The 20,949-nt window shown below is 38.9% G+C and overlaps 1 protein-coding gene across 1 annotated transcript in view; it reads left to right on the top strand.

Moving 5' to 3' along the window:
* Window positions 1-20,949, top strand: part of GUCY1B1 (guanylate cyclase 1 soluble subunit beta 1) — an 82,267-nt gene that overhangs the window by 17,404 nt on the left and 43,914 nt on the right. The window contains exons 3-5 of the mRNA XM_075860317.1: window positions 13,081-13,181; window positions 15,829-15,947; window positions 18,751-18,948. Of these exons, the coding sequence (XP_075716432.1) occupies window positions 13,081-13,181; window positions 15,829-15,947; window positions 18,751-18,948 (418 nt within the window). The remainder of the gene's footprint in view (window positions 1-13,080; window positions 13,182-15,828; window positions 15,948-18,750; window positions 18,949-20,949) is intronic.

The raw sequence follows: 20,949 nt of genomic DNA, 5'->3' as shown, positions 1-20,949 counted from the left end.
CTCCTTCTGAAGCATTTTTGACCTGGCTGCGTCCTACTGGGAACGGGTTTTCACCCATCCACTTAGTAAGTATGGCCTTTTCTGTGGTTTTGAAGTAATCTATGTTCCATTTTTTTCTGCTGGTATATACAGAGGGGTGGCTCTATCTACAGGGGGTGTGGTGCTACCTACATGGGCACTGTGGGACTATATGTGTACTACCTACAGGGGACACTGTGGTGGTATCTACATGGGCACTGTGTGTGGCACTATGTGGGCACTATCTACAGTAGGAACTGTGGCACTATGTGGGCACTATCTACAGTGGAAACTGTGGCACTATCTACAGTGGAACAGGCACTATCGACAGTGTGCAATATGGCACTATCTACAGGGGTATTGCAGCACTATCTACATGGGCACTGTGGTGTTTTCAGGGGTTGGTACAAAAAAATCCTAACAACTAAAATTCATCCATTTTTTTTAACTGCCATCAAAAACAGATGGCAAATGGCGATTAAAAATGGTCAGACGGCCGGGAAATCGATTGAAATTTTGAGGCACACTGATGCAAAACAGTCATGGAAATCTGAGGGTATGTTCACACGGCCTATTTTCAGCCGTAAACGGCCGAAAAGTCAGAAGCAGAATGCCTCCAAACATCTGCCCATTGATTGCAATGGGAAAAACGGCGTTCTGCTCCGATGGGCCGTTTTTTTTACATGGCCATTTTGAAAAAGAAGTGCAGGTCACTTTTTGGGACGTTTTTGGAGCCGTTTTTCATTGACTCTATTGAAAACAGCTCCAAAAACGGCCATAAAAAACGCAGCGAAAATCACGAGGGGCTTAAAAAATGTCTGAAAATCAGGAGCTGTTTTCCCTTGAAAGCAGCTCTGTATTTTAAGACATTTTTGAGTTTGCGTGTGAACATACCCTTACAGTTGATCCGTTGTTAACTGCCCTTTTTTTTCACGTCATGTGAATATAGCCTTATATCCCTCTTCACTCTCTCCTGACAGTGATCCAGGATGATGAAGAAAGAAGACTAATTGTTACAGAGCTGCAACAGTGTATATATATATATATATATATATATATATATATATATATATATATATATATATATATGATATAGATAAATATATCTAAAAATTATAAAAAAAGTGTGTATTTTCAATTTTTTTTTGTTATTTGTCTGCTCATAATAAAAATTAAAAACATGGAATTAATTAAACTATAGAAAATGAAAGCCTCATAAGTCTTGTAAAAGACAAAGTAATTATTCAAAGCGGTTGCAAATATATTAAATGCATATCAAAAAATTTAAAATTTGACATGGACACAAGGGCATCAACGACCCTTGGTCATGAAAGGGTTAAGGTCTATGTGATTGTGTTCTTTCCCTACTTGAGTCAAACAAAGTAAAAAGCAAAGAATCAAGAATTATCGTCTTAATAATCAAGGTATGGATTAACTTTAAGCAAATATTGGGTATAAAAGGGAGTTTACACCTTTTTTATAATGTAAAATTAAAAATATTTGTTAAAATAACAATGCAAAATGCTAGGTAGATAAGGGGATGCATTATGTGAAATATGTGCGTGGAACACGTTTTGATTATAATAAATATTTACAAATTAAAAATTTAGAAATATACACAAAAGAAAAAAGGTTGTTTGTAGTAGACCGAGTATAAATACTAGAGCGAATACTTAGCTTGTATAGAGGGGAACAAAATTGCTCCTAAAGTATATCAACAAATATTGAAGGTATAGGGTAATAAAGATAGATTTAAAAGTAAAACCCTTTGGGGAAAAAGAAGATAGGGACAGAAAATGAAGCTTTTTTTAAATAATGTTAATGTAAATAAAGAAAGTTTAAAAAATAATCATCATACAGGGTGAAGCACTTCTTTATAACCCATAGGCTGTATTATAAAGCAAGAAATTAAAATTCCTATGGATTTAAATTTCATCTAAGTGTCCAAAGTTTGAGATGGAAGACACTGATAATTCACACGTGATGGGGATGTTTTATGGCAAAATATACTGCAAAAGATGGGTGAAATTTATGGTAAAAATACGTATCTTTGCCGACCCTAAAGGTCAGAAAGAAAAAATAATTGATAGTGAAGAATCAATTTATAAACAACTGTTTATAGCAAGGTTTCCATTGGCCAGATATGCTGCAGATTTTAATTTACCAAAAATCTGCAGCATTTACAGTAGCAGCAAAGTAGATGAGATTTTAACAAATCTCATCCCCATGTTGCGGCTAAAATCTGCATATAATTTGTGTAGAAATTCAACTACTTAATCTGTAGCATGTCAATTTATGCTGCAGATTTTGAGCGAAGATGCAGTACTGCATTCTTTTCCCATAGACTTGTATAGGGAGCATAAAATTTGTTGTGAAAATCACAATCTGTGTTTTGTTGTGGTTTTAACAATTATTCTGCTAGTACTCCGCAGTAAAAACCGCATCTACATTGCATTTTCTCATCTATATGCGCAGAAAAAATTGTGACTGATTTACCTGCGGATTTCTAAAAATTACGCTGCAGATTTCCCGTTGTGGAAAACCTGCAGCATATTCGACCCATTGGAACATACCCTAAGATGTGGAAAGAAGTAAATTACATCGTGCATTATGATTTATACCGGCATAGAAAGAAAGTAAACCTGGATAAATTTGGGCATTTCTGGAAGATGTGGATGAACCACTGGAGTTTGAGTTAAAGGGAGTTAGGAAATGTATTGTAATTTCTTATTATTTCTTATTATTAGTCGCTTGAGAATGGGGGGAAGGGTTGAGGATGATGAGAACTGGGTATTTATTTTTTTATTGTGTACATGTGTATGCAACATTGTAATGGAATGTCGCATATAAAACAATGAATATGATTTTTTACCCCTTAACGACCAGTGTATAGTGTTTTTACGTCGGCCGTTTAGGGTAGTTCTTCTGAAGCGCCGCTTTTTCACATCGGCACTTCAGAAGAACTTTTTCCCCATCGTGCGGGGTGCTGCTGAAGCCCGGGCTGTTAGTAACAGCCTCGGGCTTCAGGGCAATGATCAGAGACCACTAGCAGTGGTCTCCGATCATATTTAACCCCTCAGATGTGGCGCTTAATAGCGAGCGCCGCATCTGAGTGATTTTATAGGGAGGGGGATCCCTCTCTCATCCCACTGGCATCCCCGCGTGCTGATGGGTTCTATGGCAGCCTGGGGCCCTAACAAAGGCCTCCAGGTCTGCCTTTACTAATTGCCTATTAGACCATGCCAGAGGCATGACCTAGCAGGTGCCTGTCAGTTTTACACTGACCGGCAATAATACACTGCACCATGCAGCGAGGTGAACTCTGCCTGGCTTCATCACTTCACCGCGCATGACAGGGGTGTACTAGACTATATATTAGGGGAAAACATCAGCAGAAAAAATGGGACATAGATAAACTTCAAAAACACAGAAAAGGCCAAACTTACTAAGTGGGTAGATGAAAACCCGTTCCCAGCAGGACGCAGACAGGTCAAAAATGCTTCAGAAGGAGAGTGCATGAAACAGTGATAGCCACTCCCACTAGTCTTGAGGGAGTGGCAAACTAAGTGCTCACAAGTGTGCGATAAATGGGTGTCAGTATTAGTGTAGTGCAAGGGTGTGAATGCATGGTATAAAAGAACTGTCTGTATGGCACTATTTACAAGGGGAGGGCTGTGGTGCTATCAACAGGGGGCTATTTTGCGCAATCTACAGAGGTCTGTGTGTGCCACTATCTACTAAGGGGGGGCTGTGTGGCACTATCTACTAAGGGGGGCTTTGTGGCACTATATACAAGGGAGGGGGCTGTGTGGCACTATATACAGGGGGTGCTGTATGGCGCTATATACAGGGCGGCTTCATGGTGATATCTACAGTGGGGGCTGTATAGCACTATCTACAAGGCGGAGGTGGGGTGTGAAACTGTCTACAGGGGGGCTGTATAGCACTGTCTACAGGGGGGCTGTATGGCACAATATACAGGGGGCACTATCTATAAGGGGGGCTGTGTTTGGCACCTAGGGGGGTCAGTCAAAAGTTCGCTATGGGCCCCAGTCTTTCCTAGTTACGCCCCTGATTATATACATTAAATTATATTGCAGGGTCCGTTCCTTTCTCCAGCTAACTAAGGCTGGCGACCTCATTCAAATGTTAAAAGTAGCTGAGAAGCGGGCCCCTAGTTTTCATCATTGTGGCCGGGCTCCTGACAGCAGTACCAGTAGTACTGCCCTGATGGTGGCCCTGCCTGTTTATATTGTGTGTGAAAGAGTTACTTTATGGTTATCAGATAAAATTGGGAAGACACATTTATACAAAGGGTATAGGTCTTTGGGGTTGAAAAAAGGAACAGGTCGGATTGTTTTGAGCCCTAAGTTAAGGTTATTTTAGTATGTGCTTATACAGTATAATGCCTTTATATATTTTGTTTAGTATGTGTACTTCCTGTTCAATAAAAATTAGATTAAAAAAGAAAAGAATAATTCCTTTGAAATCTGAAATCAATAGTAACATTTATAGAAACCATTATTTTTTATTTTCTTTAAACACAGCAGAAGAAAATAACAGTGAAAACGCTAATTTGAATAGAACTTTACATGAGGCAGGGCCTAATAGAAGCCTGTTAATAGTACTATATACTGCAATACATAAGCATTGCATTGTATGGTAGCAGCGATCTAACGATCATGCGTTCAAGGACCCTAGGGGGACTAAAGAAAATGTAAAATAAATTTCAAGTTTTGAACACTATACAATTTAAAAAAAAGTTAAAGTTAAAAAAAAAAGCATTTTCCAATTTTTTCAATAAAGTAGCGTCCATTAGGGCATGTGCACAGGACCTCTTTTCAGACGTAATGGAGGCGTTTTACGCCTCGAATTACGCCTGAAAAGACGGCTCCAATATGTCGGCAAACATCTGCCCATTGCTTGCAATAGGTCTTACGATGTTCTGTGCAGATGAGCTGTCATTTTACGCGACGCTGTCAAAAGACGGCACGTAAAATTAAAGTGCAGGAGACTTCTTGGGACATAATTGGAGCCGTTTTTCATTGACTCCAATGAAAACCAGCTCCAATTACATCGTAAAAAGACTCCGCGAAAAACTTGTGCACTTGTAAAAACGTCTGAAATTCAGGAGCTGTTTTCTCCTGAAAACAGCTTCGTAATTTCAGACGTATTTGGCGTTGTCGTGTGCACATACCCTAACAGTCCACACTATTAAAATATGCAAATTTTCCCACACGGTAAATGACATAAAAAAGGAAAAACCTTTAAATTGCTGTTTTTTGGTCACCTCACCTACCAAAAAAATTTATTAAAAAGTGATCAAAAAGTTGTATGTACCCAAAATGGTACTAATAAAAACTGCAGATCACCCCGCAAAAAATAAGCTATCGCATGAAAAAAATTAAAAAATGATGACTCTCAGAATCTGGCGACACAAAATTATTGTTTTTTAACAATTTTTTGGGGAAAAGTAGTAAAACATAAAAAAAACTATATAAATTTGGTATTACCATAATCATATGGACCTGCAGAATAAAGTACACATGCCATTTTTAGTGCCTGGTGAACGCCGTAAAAACTAAACTCAAAATTAATGGAAGAATGGTGTAATCTATTCTTCTGCTGCATTAACTCTTTATACAATAAATCTCATAACTTGTTAAATCTTCTTTTCGTGGAATCATAAATGTTACAGATAAATTTTTAAATAAATTATATTATTGTCTTCTTTCATTTTAATTGTGGTTAATCGGGACCAACAGACCAAAATAGATTAACAGCATTTATTACTAAAACATGCACATCATGGAAAAATACGTAATCCGTAGAAAATTGGTCTGAATTGGGAAGGAAAAATTACATGGCAGACCTATTTAGCTTCTAAAAAATACTTTTTGGTTTTGCTGTGTGTAAACAAAGCAATAGGCCAGGGGTAGGCAATCTTTTTTGGATAAAGTGCTGATAAAAAAAAAAAAAATCAATGATGAAATACTCAGTGTGCCTTGCAAACATGAAACTCATATAACACAAACTGTTACCACGTATGTGACATACAATACCGTTCAAAAGTTTAGGGTCACTTAGAAATGTCCTTATTTTTGAAAGAAAAGCACAGTTTTTTTCAATGAAAATAACATTAAATTAATCAGAAATACACTCTATACATTGTTAATGTGCTAAATCACTATTCTAGTTGCAAACGTCTGGTTTTTAATGCAATATCTACATAGGTGTATAGAGGCCCATTTCCAGCAACCATCACTCCAGTGTTCTAATGGTACATTGTATTTGCTAACTGTGTTAGAAGGCTAATGGATGATTAGAAAACACTTGAAGCCCCTTGTGCAATTATGTTAGCACCGCTGTTTAGAGGAGCTATAAAACTGACCTTCCTTTGAGCTAGTTGAGAATCTGGAGCATTACATTTGTGGGTTCGATTAAACTCTCAAAATGGCTAGAAAAAGAGAGCTTTCATGTGAAACTCGACAGTCTATTCTTGTTCTTAGAAATGAAGGCTATTCCATGCGAGAAATTGCCAAGAAACTGAAGATTTCCTACAACGGTGTGTACTACTCCCTTCAGAGGACAGCACACACAGGCTCTAACCAGAGTAGAAAGAGAAGTGGGAGGCCCCACTGCACAACTGAGCAACAAGACAAGTACATTAGAGTCTCGAATCGAAGTTTGAGGTGTTTGGATGACACAGAAGAACATTTGTGAGACGCAGAACAACTGAAAAGATGCTGGAAGAGTGCCTGACACAATATGTCAAGCATGGTGGAGGTAATGTGATGGTCTGGGGTTGCTTTGGTGCTGGTAAAGTGGGAGATTTGTACAAGGTAAAAGGGATTTTGAATAAGGAAGGCTATCACTCCATTTTGCAACACCATGCCATACCCTGTGGACAGCGCTTGATTGGAGCCAATTTCATCCTACAACAGGACAATGACCCAAAGCACACCTCCAAATTATGCAAGAACTATTTGGGGAAGAAGCAGGCAGCTGGTATTCTATCTGTAATGGAGTGGCCAGCGCAGTCACCAGATCTCAACCCCATAGAGCTGTTGTGGGAGCAGCTTGACCGTATGGTACGCAAGAAGTATCCATCAAGCCAATCCAACTTGTGGCAGGGGCTTCTGGAAGCATGGGGTGAAATTTCTCCTGATTACCTCAGCAAATTAACAGCTAGAATGCCAAAGGTCTGCAATGCTGTAATTGCTGCAAATGGAAGCATTCTTTGACGAAAGCAAAGTTTGAAGGAGAAAATTATTATTTCAAATAAAAATCATTATTTATAACCTTGTCAATGTCTTGACTATATTTTCTAGTCATTTTGCAACTTATTTGATAAATATAAGTGTGAGTTTTCATGGAAAACACAAAATTGTCTGGGTGACCCCAAACTTTTGAACGGTAGTGTAAACCAATTAATCAGTTAATTCATTTTACATTCCAGTGTAACCCATGTACCTGACTTTCTTTGCAAAGATCATCCATCTTTGATGCATACAAGGCTACTGAATACCAGTTGGGGGAGGGGTGCACATAAGAGAGACTATGGCTACTGAACACCAGCTAGGGGGAACTGCACACAGGAGAGACCGTAGTTACTGAATACCAGATGGGGTGCAGAACACAGGAGAGAAAGAGAGAGAGAGTGACTCCTGAACAGCAGCTTAGGGGGTGCACATAGGAGAAAGATCTGACAACTTTTGCTAACTTATTTTTTTTATAGAGCGGTTACTGAACTACGTCCTTGCGGCGCTGTTCACCAAGAGAGAGCAGCACTTAATGATGCGCTTGGCGATGCTGAACAGCAGTAGAGAAAGCTGTGCTATATTGTGTGCTTGCCAACTTTTCAGCAGCGACAAACACAATGAAGCACTGCTCTCTCACCTGATGATCAGCGCTGCCAAGAACATAATGAAGCACTGCTCTCTCACCTGATGATCAGCTCCGACCAAGCACATAATGAAGCACCGCTCTCTCTCTGTGTTCAGCGCCGCCAAGCACACAATGATGCTGGACACCGAAGCCAGCAAAACATGCCCCACGTGTCTGCTGTGGCACCAGTGCCACAGGTTGCTCACCCCTGCAATAGACAGTATATGATCCTAAAGATAATACAGTTAATGAAACAGTGGCAGTTTACATACAGGCATTTTACGGATACCTATCAGCAGTTAGGACACTGGGTGCAGAGCAGTCCTTGTACAGTTCCCCTGAACTGGAGTTCAGGGTGATTCTTACTACTTCCACAGTCCCTATGGAAAGGAAATGTGGGGAGGGGAGAGTCCTGTAAGTCAGTGGGAATCTCCAACCAGTGGTGCTTTTGTTTCGTGGAGACACTGACTCGCATTTCTTTTTCACTGGTAATGCAGAGGGGGCGTGCAGCACCCCTGAACACCACCAGAAGTTGTGTATGGATTTCTGCAAGTTCCATTGAGATCAATGGAACTGATTTTCAGTCACAGAAATTTCTGCAATAAAATGCTCCCTCTGTCAGGAAGCTCCCTCTGTCATCCCATTCGTACACCCGTGACGTGATTGCCGGGCGCCGATGGGTTTCTATGGCAGCCAGAGGCCTAATAAAGGCCCCAGGTCTGCCATCAGTAACTGCCTACTAGGCCATGCAGTTGCATGCAATATTGTTTTGGTATACTAAGTATACTAAAGCATTACATCTGCGATCAGAAGATTGCATAGTGAAGTCCCCTAGTGGGACTAAGAAAAAAATTTAAAAACAGTTAAAGTTTGTGGAAAAAAAAATAAGATTACTGTAAAAATAAAATCACTTTTCTTTCCATAAAAAGTGGTTTTATTTAGTAAAAGTGTAAAAATTACACGCATATGGTATCGCCGCGATGGTAACGACTATAACAATGAAGTTAACACATCGATTAAACGGGTGAACGGCGTACAACATTTTTTTGAAAAACAACATCAAAACTTTTTTTTTTCCATCCCCCCCCAAAAACACAAACAAATAAAGACTAATCAATAAGTCCCATGTACCCCAAAAAAGTACCAATGAAAATTACACTTTGTCCTGTAAAAAAACAAGCCCACATATGATCACATCAACAGAAAAATAAACAAGTTACAGATCTTGAAATGTGGGATGTAAAAACAAATACTTTTTTCTGATCACTTACAAAGAACGACAAAACTTATGTTTAAAAAAACTTCATCAGCCTGAAGATTTGTGGCTTTTTCTATTTATTTATCTTGCAACCAGTTGTGCTGATAGTGATGAGTCTTATAACCTCTTAGCGACATACCACGTACATGTACGCGGCAGCCGTTAAGGGCAAGTATAGAGCAGGGTCACGGGCTGAGCTCACTCCATACTTAGCGGGTGACGGCTGTGTAATACAGTCAACACCTTACTGCAATGGCGGGATCAAAGATCACTTTAATTCTGCTTGTTTAACCCCGTCAATTGCGACCGCAGCACTTAAATCTTCAGAATCAGGGGGACGCCCCTTTCCGACATGCCATTGCCCCCCCCCTGCGACTTGATCGCGGGGTGCCGATGGTCGTCATGTCAGCCTGGGGGCCTAATGAAGGCCCCTAGGTCTTCCATCTTAGTACTTCTTTGAAGGGCTTCAAAGGAGACTGTCAGCATAGTGATATACTGCAATACATTAGTATTTAAGTATATCATGCAAGCGATAGCTGGTTCGAATCCTAATAAAAGACCGTTAACTAAAGGTTTTTTTAATGTTCCAAAATAAAATAAAAATTAAAAGTTCTAAACAACCCCCTTTTCACATTTTTTCCCTAAAGCAATGTTAAAAAAAAGAAGAGTTAACGTAACTGGTATTGCCGCCAGAATATGGCGACACAAAACAATGATATTTTTTTAGCAAATTTTTTTTTTACAAAAATTGGTAAAACATAAAAGAAATATCTAAATTTGGTATCCCTGTAATCATATCAACTTGCAGAATAAGGTGAACATGTCGTTTTTACCGCCTGATGGATGCCGTAAAAAGAAAACCCCCATAAAATGGCTGTTTTTTTGCCAATTTCACTCCACAAATAATCATTTTTCAGTTTCCCAGTACATTATGAGGTACAATAAATGGTGCTATGAAAAACGACATCTTGTCCTACAAAAAACTAGCCCTCATATGGCCATGTCGACGAAAAAATAAAGTTATTTTTGGAATGCCGGGAGGAAAAAATGAAAATGAAAAAAAATGAAGATTGGCCATGTCCTTAAGGGGTTAAACATATCCCTGCCGCATGGCCGCAGTTCCTTATTGCTATCAGTTCCTCTTCCTCGGCACACTGTATGTTGACAATAGATTGCTTTAATCACTCATTTTATTTGAGATACATTTTTTTAATAATGAGACAGAGAAAGACAACGAACAATGGAAAATATTGAAGTGACTGCATACTCAATTTGCTTAGAGAAACAAAGAAATGGAAATGTTCGGTTACTATGAATGCTTTTGTGTGGGTGCTGCTAATTCCTGGTTAAACAGAAAAAAAAAAACTTTCTTTATACAGTTTGTATGTACTATTATTGGAAAATAAGAGTATTATTTATATGTTGGAAAGATGTACAATGGCCCACTGGAATCTTTTTGTTTATTCATCATTCTAATACATGTATAGTATGTAGTAAATGCTGCTGTCGACCCTGTTCTATATATATGCTTTGTTATTCTTATTTGATGAAGTCTAGTTTTAAGATCTCTTGGCACTGATGATATTTACCGCTACTTGAACGATCAAAAGATTGCAGTTTTGCTTTGTAGGTGGTTTAAAAAACACTATTAATAAATAAAATGTGAGGATATGCCTGATATATGGTGTTTTCTTCATTTGGAATCCGGGACAGGAATTCGAATTCATGTTACTGGCCTTAGTAGAAAATCACACTGAAATTTCACATTCACTGACATTGATTATTATGCATTACTAAGAAGATTCACTTGTTTAGTCTTATATTGCTATTAGTTTTATATCGCTATTAAATGAAGTTTGGACGATGGTTCAAAACAATTAGAAAGAAAAGACTGCCGCATCACAACCAAGTCCTTGCAATACACTAACTTTTCTATTATGCTACAGAGCAATCATACATAACAAACTGATATGATATGGAATATATTATGGATGTGGTATTTGACAGAGTTAGGCCTTATTCATATGGCCGTGTTCGGTCCGTGATATACAGCCGCATTTCGCTGTATGAGGCTAGGTGTCCCTGTCTCCGTAATACCCGTAGGGAGGTAGGGACACCTAGCGTCATACATAACAATGATGCTAGGAGCCCGGCTCCCTGAACTGTGTTCGGTCCGGGAAATGCGGCCGACATGCAGTCCGTTTATCACGGACTGAACACGACCGTGTGAATAAGGCCTAAGGCTGCCGTGGCAAAATTCAGTTATAATTTCTATTCCAAAATTATTTAGAATCTCAGGCGTCCCTCTGCATTTTATAAATGAACAAGAAATCAACAAAACAACAAAATAAAGTTGTCGGAAGAAAAAATATATATAATTGTGGTAGAAATTGTATAATAAGATTCACATGGGTAAGAAATAATTATGCACATTATGGCAGAAAAAAGTCTTACATTGCCATGAAACTTTAAAGTAGAACACTACATTCAAATCGTAAGCCTAAGCTGATAAAAGAACATATTGTGAGATATTCGCTAAATTCTATAAATAATTAACTTAGTTGTCTACTTTGATTTATAGAAGTTGTATCATGCCAGAAAAATGTGCTTGGTTTCCTAATGTCCAAGCCATATATAGTCCTAAAACCTGGTCTACAAGGGAGAAAGGCACAAGTGAGCTATATGGTAGCAAAATGATAAGGAGTATAAATGGTGGAAAATGTATAGTAAGTGGAGACATAAAGGTCACGTAAAGTATTGTAGACTTTTTTTTTTCAATGAAATGTTTGTGTTATGTGTCTGATTGATTGACGGATTCGGCTTACAGTGGCGCTATGCAACGTTGAAGCTGCACCACAAAAAGTAACTACAATTTTTAATAAATGTCAATTAAAAAATGTATATAAACACAAGTTTCCATAGCCTGTTAGAGATAAAGAGAATGAGTGTGTAGAGCCTTCTATAAGACCAAAAACACCCCATTAATATGGGAATAGTTTTAAAAGATATTTCTGTATAGACCTAACATCTATGTACTAAACATTTAAAGGGGTTTTAGAAAGGATATGTTCAAATTCCGTATTTGGGCATTTTGAGCTTTCAAAAACCATTGTCTGTGCCAGGCCACCCAGTGGTTGTGATGTGTATTGCAGTTTGTCAAGGGTTTTGCTAGCATGTCATTATATTGTATTGAATTTGTTTCATGAGAAAATGGAGTCCTTAACCAAATTCAAGCAAAGGTAATGGTAGACATATCTGTTGGTGCACCCGCACATTTATGTCATTTTGAAAGTATGTGCTGACCAACTTGATATAAGGCATTTTGAGTTGATAGATGGGCGGGAGGGGGGGGGGTCACTCATTCAGACTTTCCATCTATTAACTAAAGCAGAGAACAGCTACGAAGGGCATCACTCTCTGGAGGACCCAAGATGTTGTTGCATTTCAATGGAAACGGTGTAATGCTTTTTTTCTCATATGGTGGAGCTGCAGGGAAATTAAACACTTGCTGCCAGGTTCCACTACAGATTAAATCTGATCGCTTTGGGACAACCTGTGATCAGCCTATTTTTTAAAAAGATAACCTTTTAGCAAAGCAGACAACCACTTTTAGAACTGAGTAGAAAGGCATACCACGGCCATGTAACATTATATCACTATAAATACAATGCCACGGTATACACAGGCCTATGGAGACAGCTAGCAAGTGGAGGTGTGGGATAGGAGAATTTTAACGGTAAGTCCTATCTGGTAGAACATTTTTCTATTTTTTACAGGTTTCTGCTTGCGTGGGGAAATGTAATTCTCGGAAAACCCCTTTAATCATTTAAAAAATCTTTAATGTTATATCATCAGTGTTAGAGAATACAACTCAACCAGTTTACATGCTGCATCATAATTCTCCATTGAATTTGTAGAAGAGAAGCACAGCTCGATGAAGAGGGACAGTTCTTGGTGAGAATAATATATGATGACTCCAAAACCTATGACCTTGTATCAGCAGCAAGCAAAGTGCTCAGTAAGTAAAATGTGGATTTCTGTAAAACTGTGATAACTGTTGCAGGAAGTTTGAAAGGAAGGCAATTCACGTTCGTGGCTTTCTAATCTATTTTTACTCTTGTGTGTTTCCTTATTAAACCCGAAGTTTACGTAAGGAATATAATTAACATACCGTATCATTACTGAGCCTCTTGCGCTAAGAAAAAGATGCATTCTTTCAAGACAGGCTTCTAAATATTATCAACAGCCTAATCTGTGGGATATTTTAAGACAGGATTTCTCAAATTCACTCCTTTCCTTGCCGTATTGAAACATAAAAGTATTTTTTAAGCATAATTTGTGGAATGAGATTTTTTTTATGAAACAATCCTCAATTGATATCTCACATAGCTTAAAGGTGTAGTCCAGAATTAGAAAAAGTTTCAGCTTTTTTCCTGTAACAGCTCAGTCCCATTCACTTAAAAAGTATCACCAAAACGCTGTTTTTTCATGTCTTCGGACCACCCGATCATTATAGATTTACATGATAAATATATTCGCACTATGTGAACTATATGATGTTCTTCCTGTAACTTACACTGCAGCTGTACAGAATTTAATCTATGTATCTTAACAAAATAGCTGCTGATGAATATTCATTAGCGCTTCCGTCCTTGTCCAGCCCTATTAGAATACAGGATACATACTTTGCTGAGCAACACTGAATCTGATTGGTCAATATTCTCACTGCAGCTTCATCCTGTAGGCTGTATTCACACGAGCATGTTCGGTCCGTAAAGGACGGAACGTATTTCGGCCGCAATTCCCGGACCGAACGCACTGCAGGGAGCTGGGCTCCTAGCATCATAGTTATGTACGATGCTAGGAGTCCCTGCCTCGCTGCGGGACAACTGTCCCGTACTGTAATCATGTTTTCAGTACGGGTCAGTAGTTCCACGGAGAGGTAGGGACTCCTAGCGTCGTACATAACTATGATGCTAGGAGCCCGGCTCCATGCAGTGTGTTCGGTCCTGGACTTGCGGCCGAAATACGTGTCGTCCTTTACGGACCAAACATGCTCGTGTGAATCCAGCCTTAGACTCATTCAGACACAATCAAACCCCTTTAGACTCATTCACATAAAAGTGACAGTAACTGAAAAATTACAGAAATCAACACTAAAAATGTAAAAGATCATTAACCGAATGTTCACAAGAGAAAATTTCATAAACCAACACTGACTAACCCCCACAAACCGGTGACAGATACTTTGTAAATTGGGATAGACTGCAATACCAGAAACTGCCAATGGCACTGTTTATAAGAAAGAAAAAAACAACAGATCTTTTTTTCTAATCCTGGAAAACCCTTTTAACAGAAACCTACTCTTCGCTCATGATGTACAAATCCCTGAAACAAATTTATTCCCACATGGCTACCTTTATTTGCTAGTAGTCATGTCCTTGTTTAGATGTATAGATTATTGCCATAAATATAACAATAATTGCCCAGTGTAAAAGCATAAAACAATACAAGAAAGCTATAAAAGTCTCATTCATTATTGATATAACGTAATGCATAGAAATTCTTTATACCGTATATTATAACATAATCCTACTCCGACTTGTCCCTGTAGTATTGTATTGGTGCGACGATTGGATATATGTCACAAATTGTTCCAAATATGTACCATAGTTGTCATTGTCTAAATGTCCATTTAATGCTTCAGGGATAACAATTTCAGGGGTTCAGTGATTATTAATCTTTGATTTAAAAATAGGTTACGTGTAAATGTGCCTTACAGCTCCTTCTGGAGTGAGTCACTGATTTACTGGGCACGCCATGTAAACAGCTACGCACAGACAGTTTCTATATCATGAGCACAGTACAAACATTGCCTAGTACCAGCCAGAACGGAAAATATTTAATGTAACTGCAGACCTTTGTCTCCATGGAGCTGTTGTGCCATATATAATAGGTTTGGACTGGTCGCTATATATTAGTCTCAGGACATTGTAGAATACTAATCAGTGGTGACGTTACTATGAAACATTTAAATTAACCGCAGTGTTTCAAGACATCTCCCAGCATGCACTGACAGCTTCAGTTAAATACTAGGGAATAACACGTAGCATTTCAAGGGTATTTGCACTTTCTTAACCATTTTTTATTGCTACCGAAGTAAAAATTCGGCCATTTTACAAGTAGTCTTGATCAAAAATGAACTTCTGTTTCCGTAGACAGCTCCTGTGCAGAGCTATGTGTTAAAATAATTGGTTACAAAAGTGTACAAATCTTAGATTGGCCGGTTTCAGACAGCAGTAATACAACCCCCATTACTGCTGCAATACCCAGCCCCCCCACAGTCACGTGAACCAAACTTAGAGGTTCTATGTTGATACAAGTTCAGTTCATCAGAATAGTGCGGGACCAGATCTTGCATCTGTATTATGGTGTCTGAATACGGCCTTAGAGATTGACAACAGACATATTGTTTGTTATGACTGTGGGGGGCATAAATCTCCCCCGTCTAATAGTCATCCTTGTACTCAAGCGCTAATTTTTAACTGCATTTTTGATTCTGTATATTATGGCATATAAGAAAAATATGTACGGGGTTTGTATTGTGTTAAAGGTCTCCTACTGCCCTGTAAATTAAACTTTTTTTTTTTTCAATTGTTCCACAGATCTCAATGCCGGTGATATTCTCCAAATGTTTGGAAATATGTTTTTTGTTTTTTGCCAAGAATCTGGATATGACACAATTCTTCGGGTACTTGGATCCAATGTCAGAGAGTTCTTGCAGGTCAGTTCCTGTTTCATAACAACAGATGATCAACGGAAAGTTATAAATTACAACAGATATTCTTTTTGGACACTATCTGCATAGTGACCACAAATAATAGCAATACAGTACAAGCCATATACAAACAGATATATTAGCCATGCTATTTTTCAGACATTATAAAAAATCAATAGCTGTTATGGAAAATAAGTCGACAGAGTAAAGTACAGATCAGTTAAAGAGTCTCTAGTGGGCTTTTAAGGTTTGCATTGCAAAATAAAAAGGAAATCAATTATGCTGAAATGTGAGCAGGATGAATTGTGGTATCCAGTATCTTCTCAGAAATAATTGTTGTGGTAAAATTGTTGCGGAATGAACCTCGGCAGATTTTTCTTTCTCCTTAAAGAAAGATCTCAGTATAAAAGATAGATTTCAGCTTAGCCAGGGGTTCCAACTGTCTGTAAAAAAATGTATGGACGGTCTGTAAAAAAATAAAACTTTTTGCTACTGTTTGTAATAAAAAATTGATGGATTCGTGATCTTTATGAAGCTGAAGGAGTTTGTGCAAATTATAAAAAATTTAATTATCAGCATTTACAGTTCACATATTTATTTAGACATATAGTATTAATATATTATATTTTATTCTTTATATTGTAAGTATATTTAGATGTAATTTTATTATTAATATATTCATTTTGTTATACAATATGTCTGTAAAAATGTTGTCAATCTGGGATTTTTGGCTGAGTTGTAAAAAACAAAAACCCCTAAACCGATTAAAAACCCGTAGATCATTTTCCATGATTGATAATGGCATTATCCATGACACCATGATAAAATAATAAGATGAATAACTTTGCTTTTTACATCTAACGATAATTTGTGGAAAAATGAAAGGTAAAAAAATATAATTTTATATCATACTTGTTATGATTGAAATAATATTTCAGAATTATTTTTTTTTATAATAGTGAAATATATTGTAATATAGGTTTAACATGTCAGTGGCCAACTTTACCATATTTGAGAGAATTATTTTCTGCCACACAATTTTATTCCCAAATTTTGAAAGGAAATGCATATCACAGTGCTGATCCCCTGAAAGTTTGTAGTTTTACATGCATTTTAGTTCTGGGGAAAATGGCTAAACCCACACGGTTCTAATGAACCAAGCTTAGGTTATCTAAGGTTCCCTCTAAACTCATGGCATAAATTCCCTGTATTAAGAAGGACCCCAATTTATGTAGCAATAGGTTGCAATAATCTGATGCTGGTAGGGCTTGAGTGAGCTCAGTCATTTTAAATTACTGGAGTTGCTGCCTATCTGCAGACGGATAGCATGATTTATTATAGTAGTAGGGTGCACTTAGGTTGGGTTTCATAGTGCCTGGAAACTCATGAAAAACATCCAGTTAAAGGCTGTAATTTTGGCTGTAATTTTGCTCACTGCATTTATTGTTGAAAAAAAATCACTATGCAGTGAGCTCCCCCTAGTGGTAGCTACAGGAATACATAATTTTATTATGTTACGCTATTGATGTATGACTGGAATCAGGTGAGTTGGAGTTCTTTATGTAAAAAGCTGATGCCTGACTTTTAGGCAACTTTCATATGGTTGTATTTTGGTCAGTATTTTTCATCAGTATTTGTAATCCAAAACCAGGAGTGGGTCCATAATATAGCAGCGGTACAAATCTTTCATTTATACTTTTTCTCTGTTAATGGTCGACTCCTGGTTTTGGCTAACAAATATTGATGTAAAATGGCCTTATGTGAATTCTGGACCTATTTATTAAATAAAAATAAATTAAAGGTGCACTTTCCACCATTAATTCCTGCACCATCCTAAACAATATGGTAATCTTATGTAATAAAATAATTACAGTAAATAGTTACATGTATGTGTTGACCACTAAAGCATCATAGACATGCAGGGATGATAGATTTTAGCCCACGTATAATGTATATCAATATAGCATCAATAACCTAAAAACCTTATGTAAATGTACATGATGCAATTTATGTAGAACGATAAAGTCCATATAATCGGGGGCATTTTGCTGTCTCCGTTGTGAGCACCAACGCACTTGGAAACCCCCATGTAACTATCTATTTGCCCCTGTACTAGTAGTTAATTCCTAAAAAAGTAATTTACTAAATACTAATATATACTGTAGTAAGGTGGGCAGCTCCAAGAACCCCAGATACAAGTAAAATCTTCTGCCTTGTCACTCAATATTTTTCTGCATGGCTACTGGAAGGCATGGGTAAGAGGAGGGATATAATTTAGACAGAAAATGTATTGAGCCCCTTCCTACAGATTGGAGATTGGAAGGAGGGAAAGTTACATGTGTTGTGCAAACCATGCTGTGACAAGTGTTTTACAACATAAACCCCAACCATGAATATTCTGATCATTTCTTCTAAATCACTTCTAGCTATACCTCGTAGATAACTGTTGTGACATAGCAGAGCGTAATGCAGGGATGGACTGTATATCTGCCAAGATGCTTCCCTCTACAATTGGAAAAAACTGCCCACATTGCCTTATGGATGGTCACCAACGGAAGAGATCACATGGGGCATTATTAACCATAGAATAGATGATTTTCTGTTTCCTATCATTCACATAACACAGTTGATGAACCACCTACAGACTACATCCTACAAGTTGGAGCCAAGAGGGAGTGGATCCCTATATAATTCACCAATGAGTGAACAGTCCTCTATTTTCTTATACCTTTTATTGCACCATGTATTGTGGTTAAAAGAAAGTTTGCCTTCCTAAAATATAATTTTGATATTTTCTTTATATTTTTAGAACCTAGATGCTCTGCACGATCACTTAGGTACTATCTATCCAGGTATGCGTGCTCCATCATTTAGATGTACTGATGCAGAGAAGGGGAAAGGCCTTATTTTACACTATTATTCAGAGAGAGAAGGACTGCAAGATATTGTTATTGGGATTATCAAGACAGTGGCGCAGCAAATTCATGGAACAGAAATAGATATGAAGGTGAGTTTATAAAGTAATCTTCCAAAGAGTCAACAACAGTATGTTACATTAGATTTTATTATGATTTTTTTTTTTTCATTCTGCTAGTCGGAACTGTAGGCTGCTCAGCCTGATAATGCTATATGGAGTACTGTGTGAGCACATTGTTCTTAGTATCTCATAGGTACATACCAGATTGTGGGCTAGCCCTAATACAGTACGTACATAAATATATGCACAGTATTCTGACTTTAGGGGATAATGCAGTGCCAACACTGGAGTTCATAAACCCATAGACAAACCAAGATACACTTGTAGATCAATCTTATAATTTCATGTTCATATTATTGAAAAAGTAAAAAGTAATTGCCGGGTATCTAATAGACATTTCCCTTACGTCCTATCAGCAGCAGAATAATGGGGTATGTCTGCCCTTGTGTACTAGTAAGACAGATGACATTTTTTATTGAATCAAATTCAACACTAATAAACTAGAGCCCCCTCCCTACAAAAGGACGTCTAGCCCCTTCCACATTGTGCTTCTTCTGTCCTGTGTGTTGACTTGAAAAGATGGTTTGCTCTGCTTGTTTGCTTTGCATTATGTTTCTGTTTTCATTTATTATTCTGAAATTCCTAGATTGAACTTGGAGGTGTACAAAGGGTGTTTCTTAACCCTATGCAATCTGTGAAGCTGCTGCTTGCAGCCGTGGCCGGCCTTAGATACGTTCGACCAGTGCGGTTGCACAGGGCGCCAGCCGCCACACTGCAAGAGGGGCGCCCGCGGGTGTGTATATCCCCGCGCCGTTGCAACTACTAGCGGGTCAGGTGCCACTCACTAACTGCACCCAGGGCCGGCCTTAGGCAGTCGCCTTTCCGCCAGGGCGCTTCTTCACTTAGTGGCCGTCGCTACCGCTGTAGCAGCCATAGTGGCTGCTAGCGGCGACACCAGGCATGAGGGCGGTGGCACCGTTAGAAGCCGCTGCGGCTGCTATAGCGGTAGCGACGGCACTATAGCAGAGCAGGGCGTTATCTCCCTGCTCTGTTATCTACTAGCGCCACTGTAGCTCCCTGAAGGAGCGGAATCCCCATGTGGCCGGGGATTCCGCTCCTGGAGCGCTGCTTGATGACTCTGTCCATATATAGACAGTGACATCAGGGGAAACTACTGAAGTGGAATCCCCGATCACAGTGTTGCAGACGCTATGACCGGAGATTCCACTCCAGGAGAAGCCAATGACATCATGGACACAGATGACAGGAGCTTCTCCTGGAGTGGAATCGACGGGGATTCTGCTTCAGGAGATTCCCCTTCAGGAGATTCCCCTGATGTCACTGTCCATATATGGACAGAGACATCAAGGAACGGCCAGGAGCGGAATCCCCGGCCACACGGGTATTCCGCTCCTTCAGGGAGCTACAGTGGCGCTATCTATACTGGAAGGGGGTTTTGCTATCTACAAGGGGGCTGTGGGCTGTGTGGCACTACCTACAAAAAAAGGACAACTGTGCAGGAGCACACAAAATACCCAGCTTTCCCGGCTATCAAATAAATGTGTGGAAATAAACTAAGATATAACTTTTATTTAATCTAGCTAAAATTATTAATCCTTTAGCTAGACTAAATAAAAGTTATATCTTAGTTTATTTCCACACATTTATTTGATAGCTGGGAAAGCTGGGTATCTTGTGTGTCCCTGCACAGTTGTCCTTTTTGAATGTCTATTGCCCGCCAGCTATCAGGATCATTTCGTAGTCCTTGCACTACCTACAAGGGGGCTGTGGGCAGTGTGGCACTACCTACCAGGGGGCTGTGAGCTGTGTGGCACTACCAACCAGGGGGCTGTGGGCTGTGTGGCACTACCAACCAGGGGGCTGTGGGCTGTGTGGCACTACCAACTAGGGGGCTGTGTAGCACTCCCTACCAGGTGTCTGTGGGCTGTGTGGCACTCCCTACCAGGGGTCTGTGCGGCACTCCCTACCAGGGGTCTGTGCGGCACTCCCTACCAGGGGGCTGAGGGGCAC

Source organism: Rhinoderma darwinii, chromosome 1, assembly GCF_050947455.1.
Source record: "Rhinoderma darwinii isolate aRhiDar2 chromosome 1, aRhiDar2.hap1, whole genome shotgun sequence".
Taxonomy (NCBI): domain Eukaryota; kingdom Metazoa; phylum Chordata; class Amphibia; order Anura; family Rhinodermatidae; genus Rhinoderma; species Rhinoderma darwinii.
Note: the sequence above shows the minus strand (reverse complement) of the source record. Positions and strands in the feature narration are given on the sequence as shown.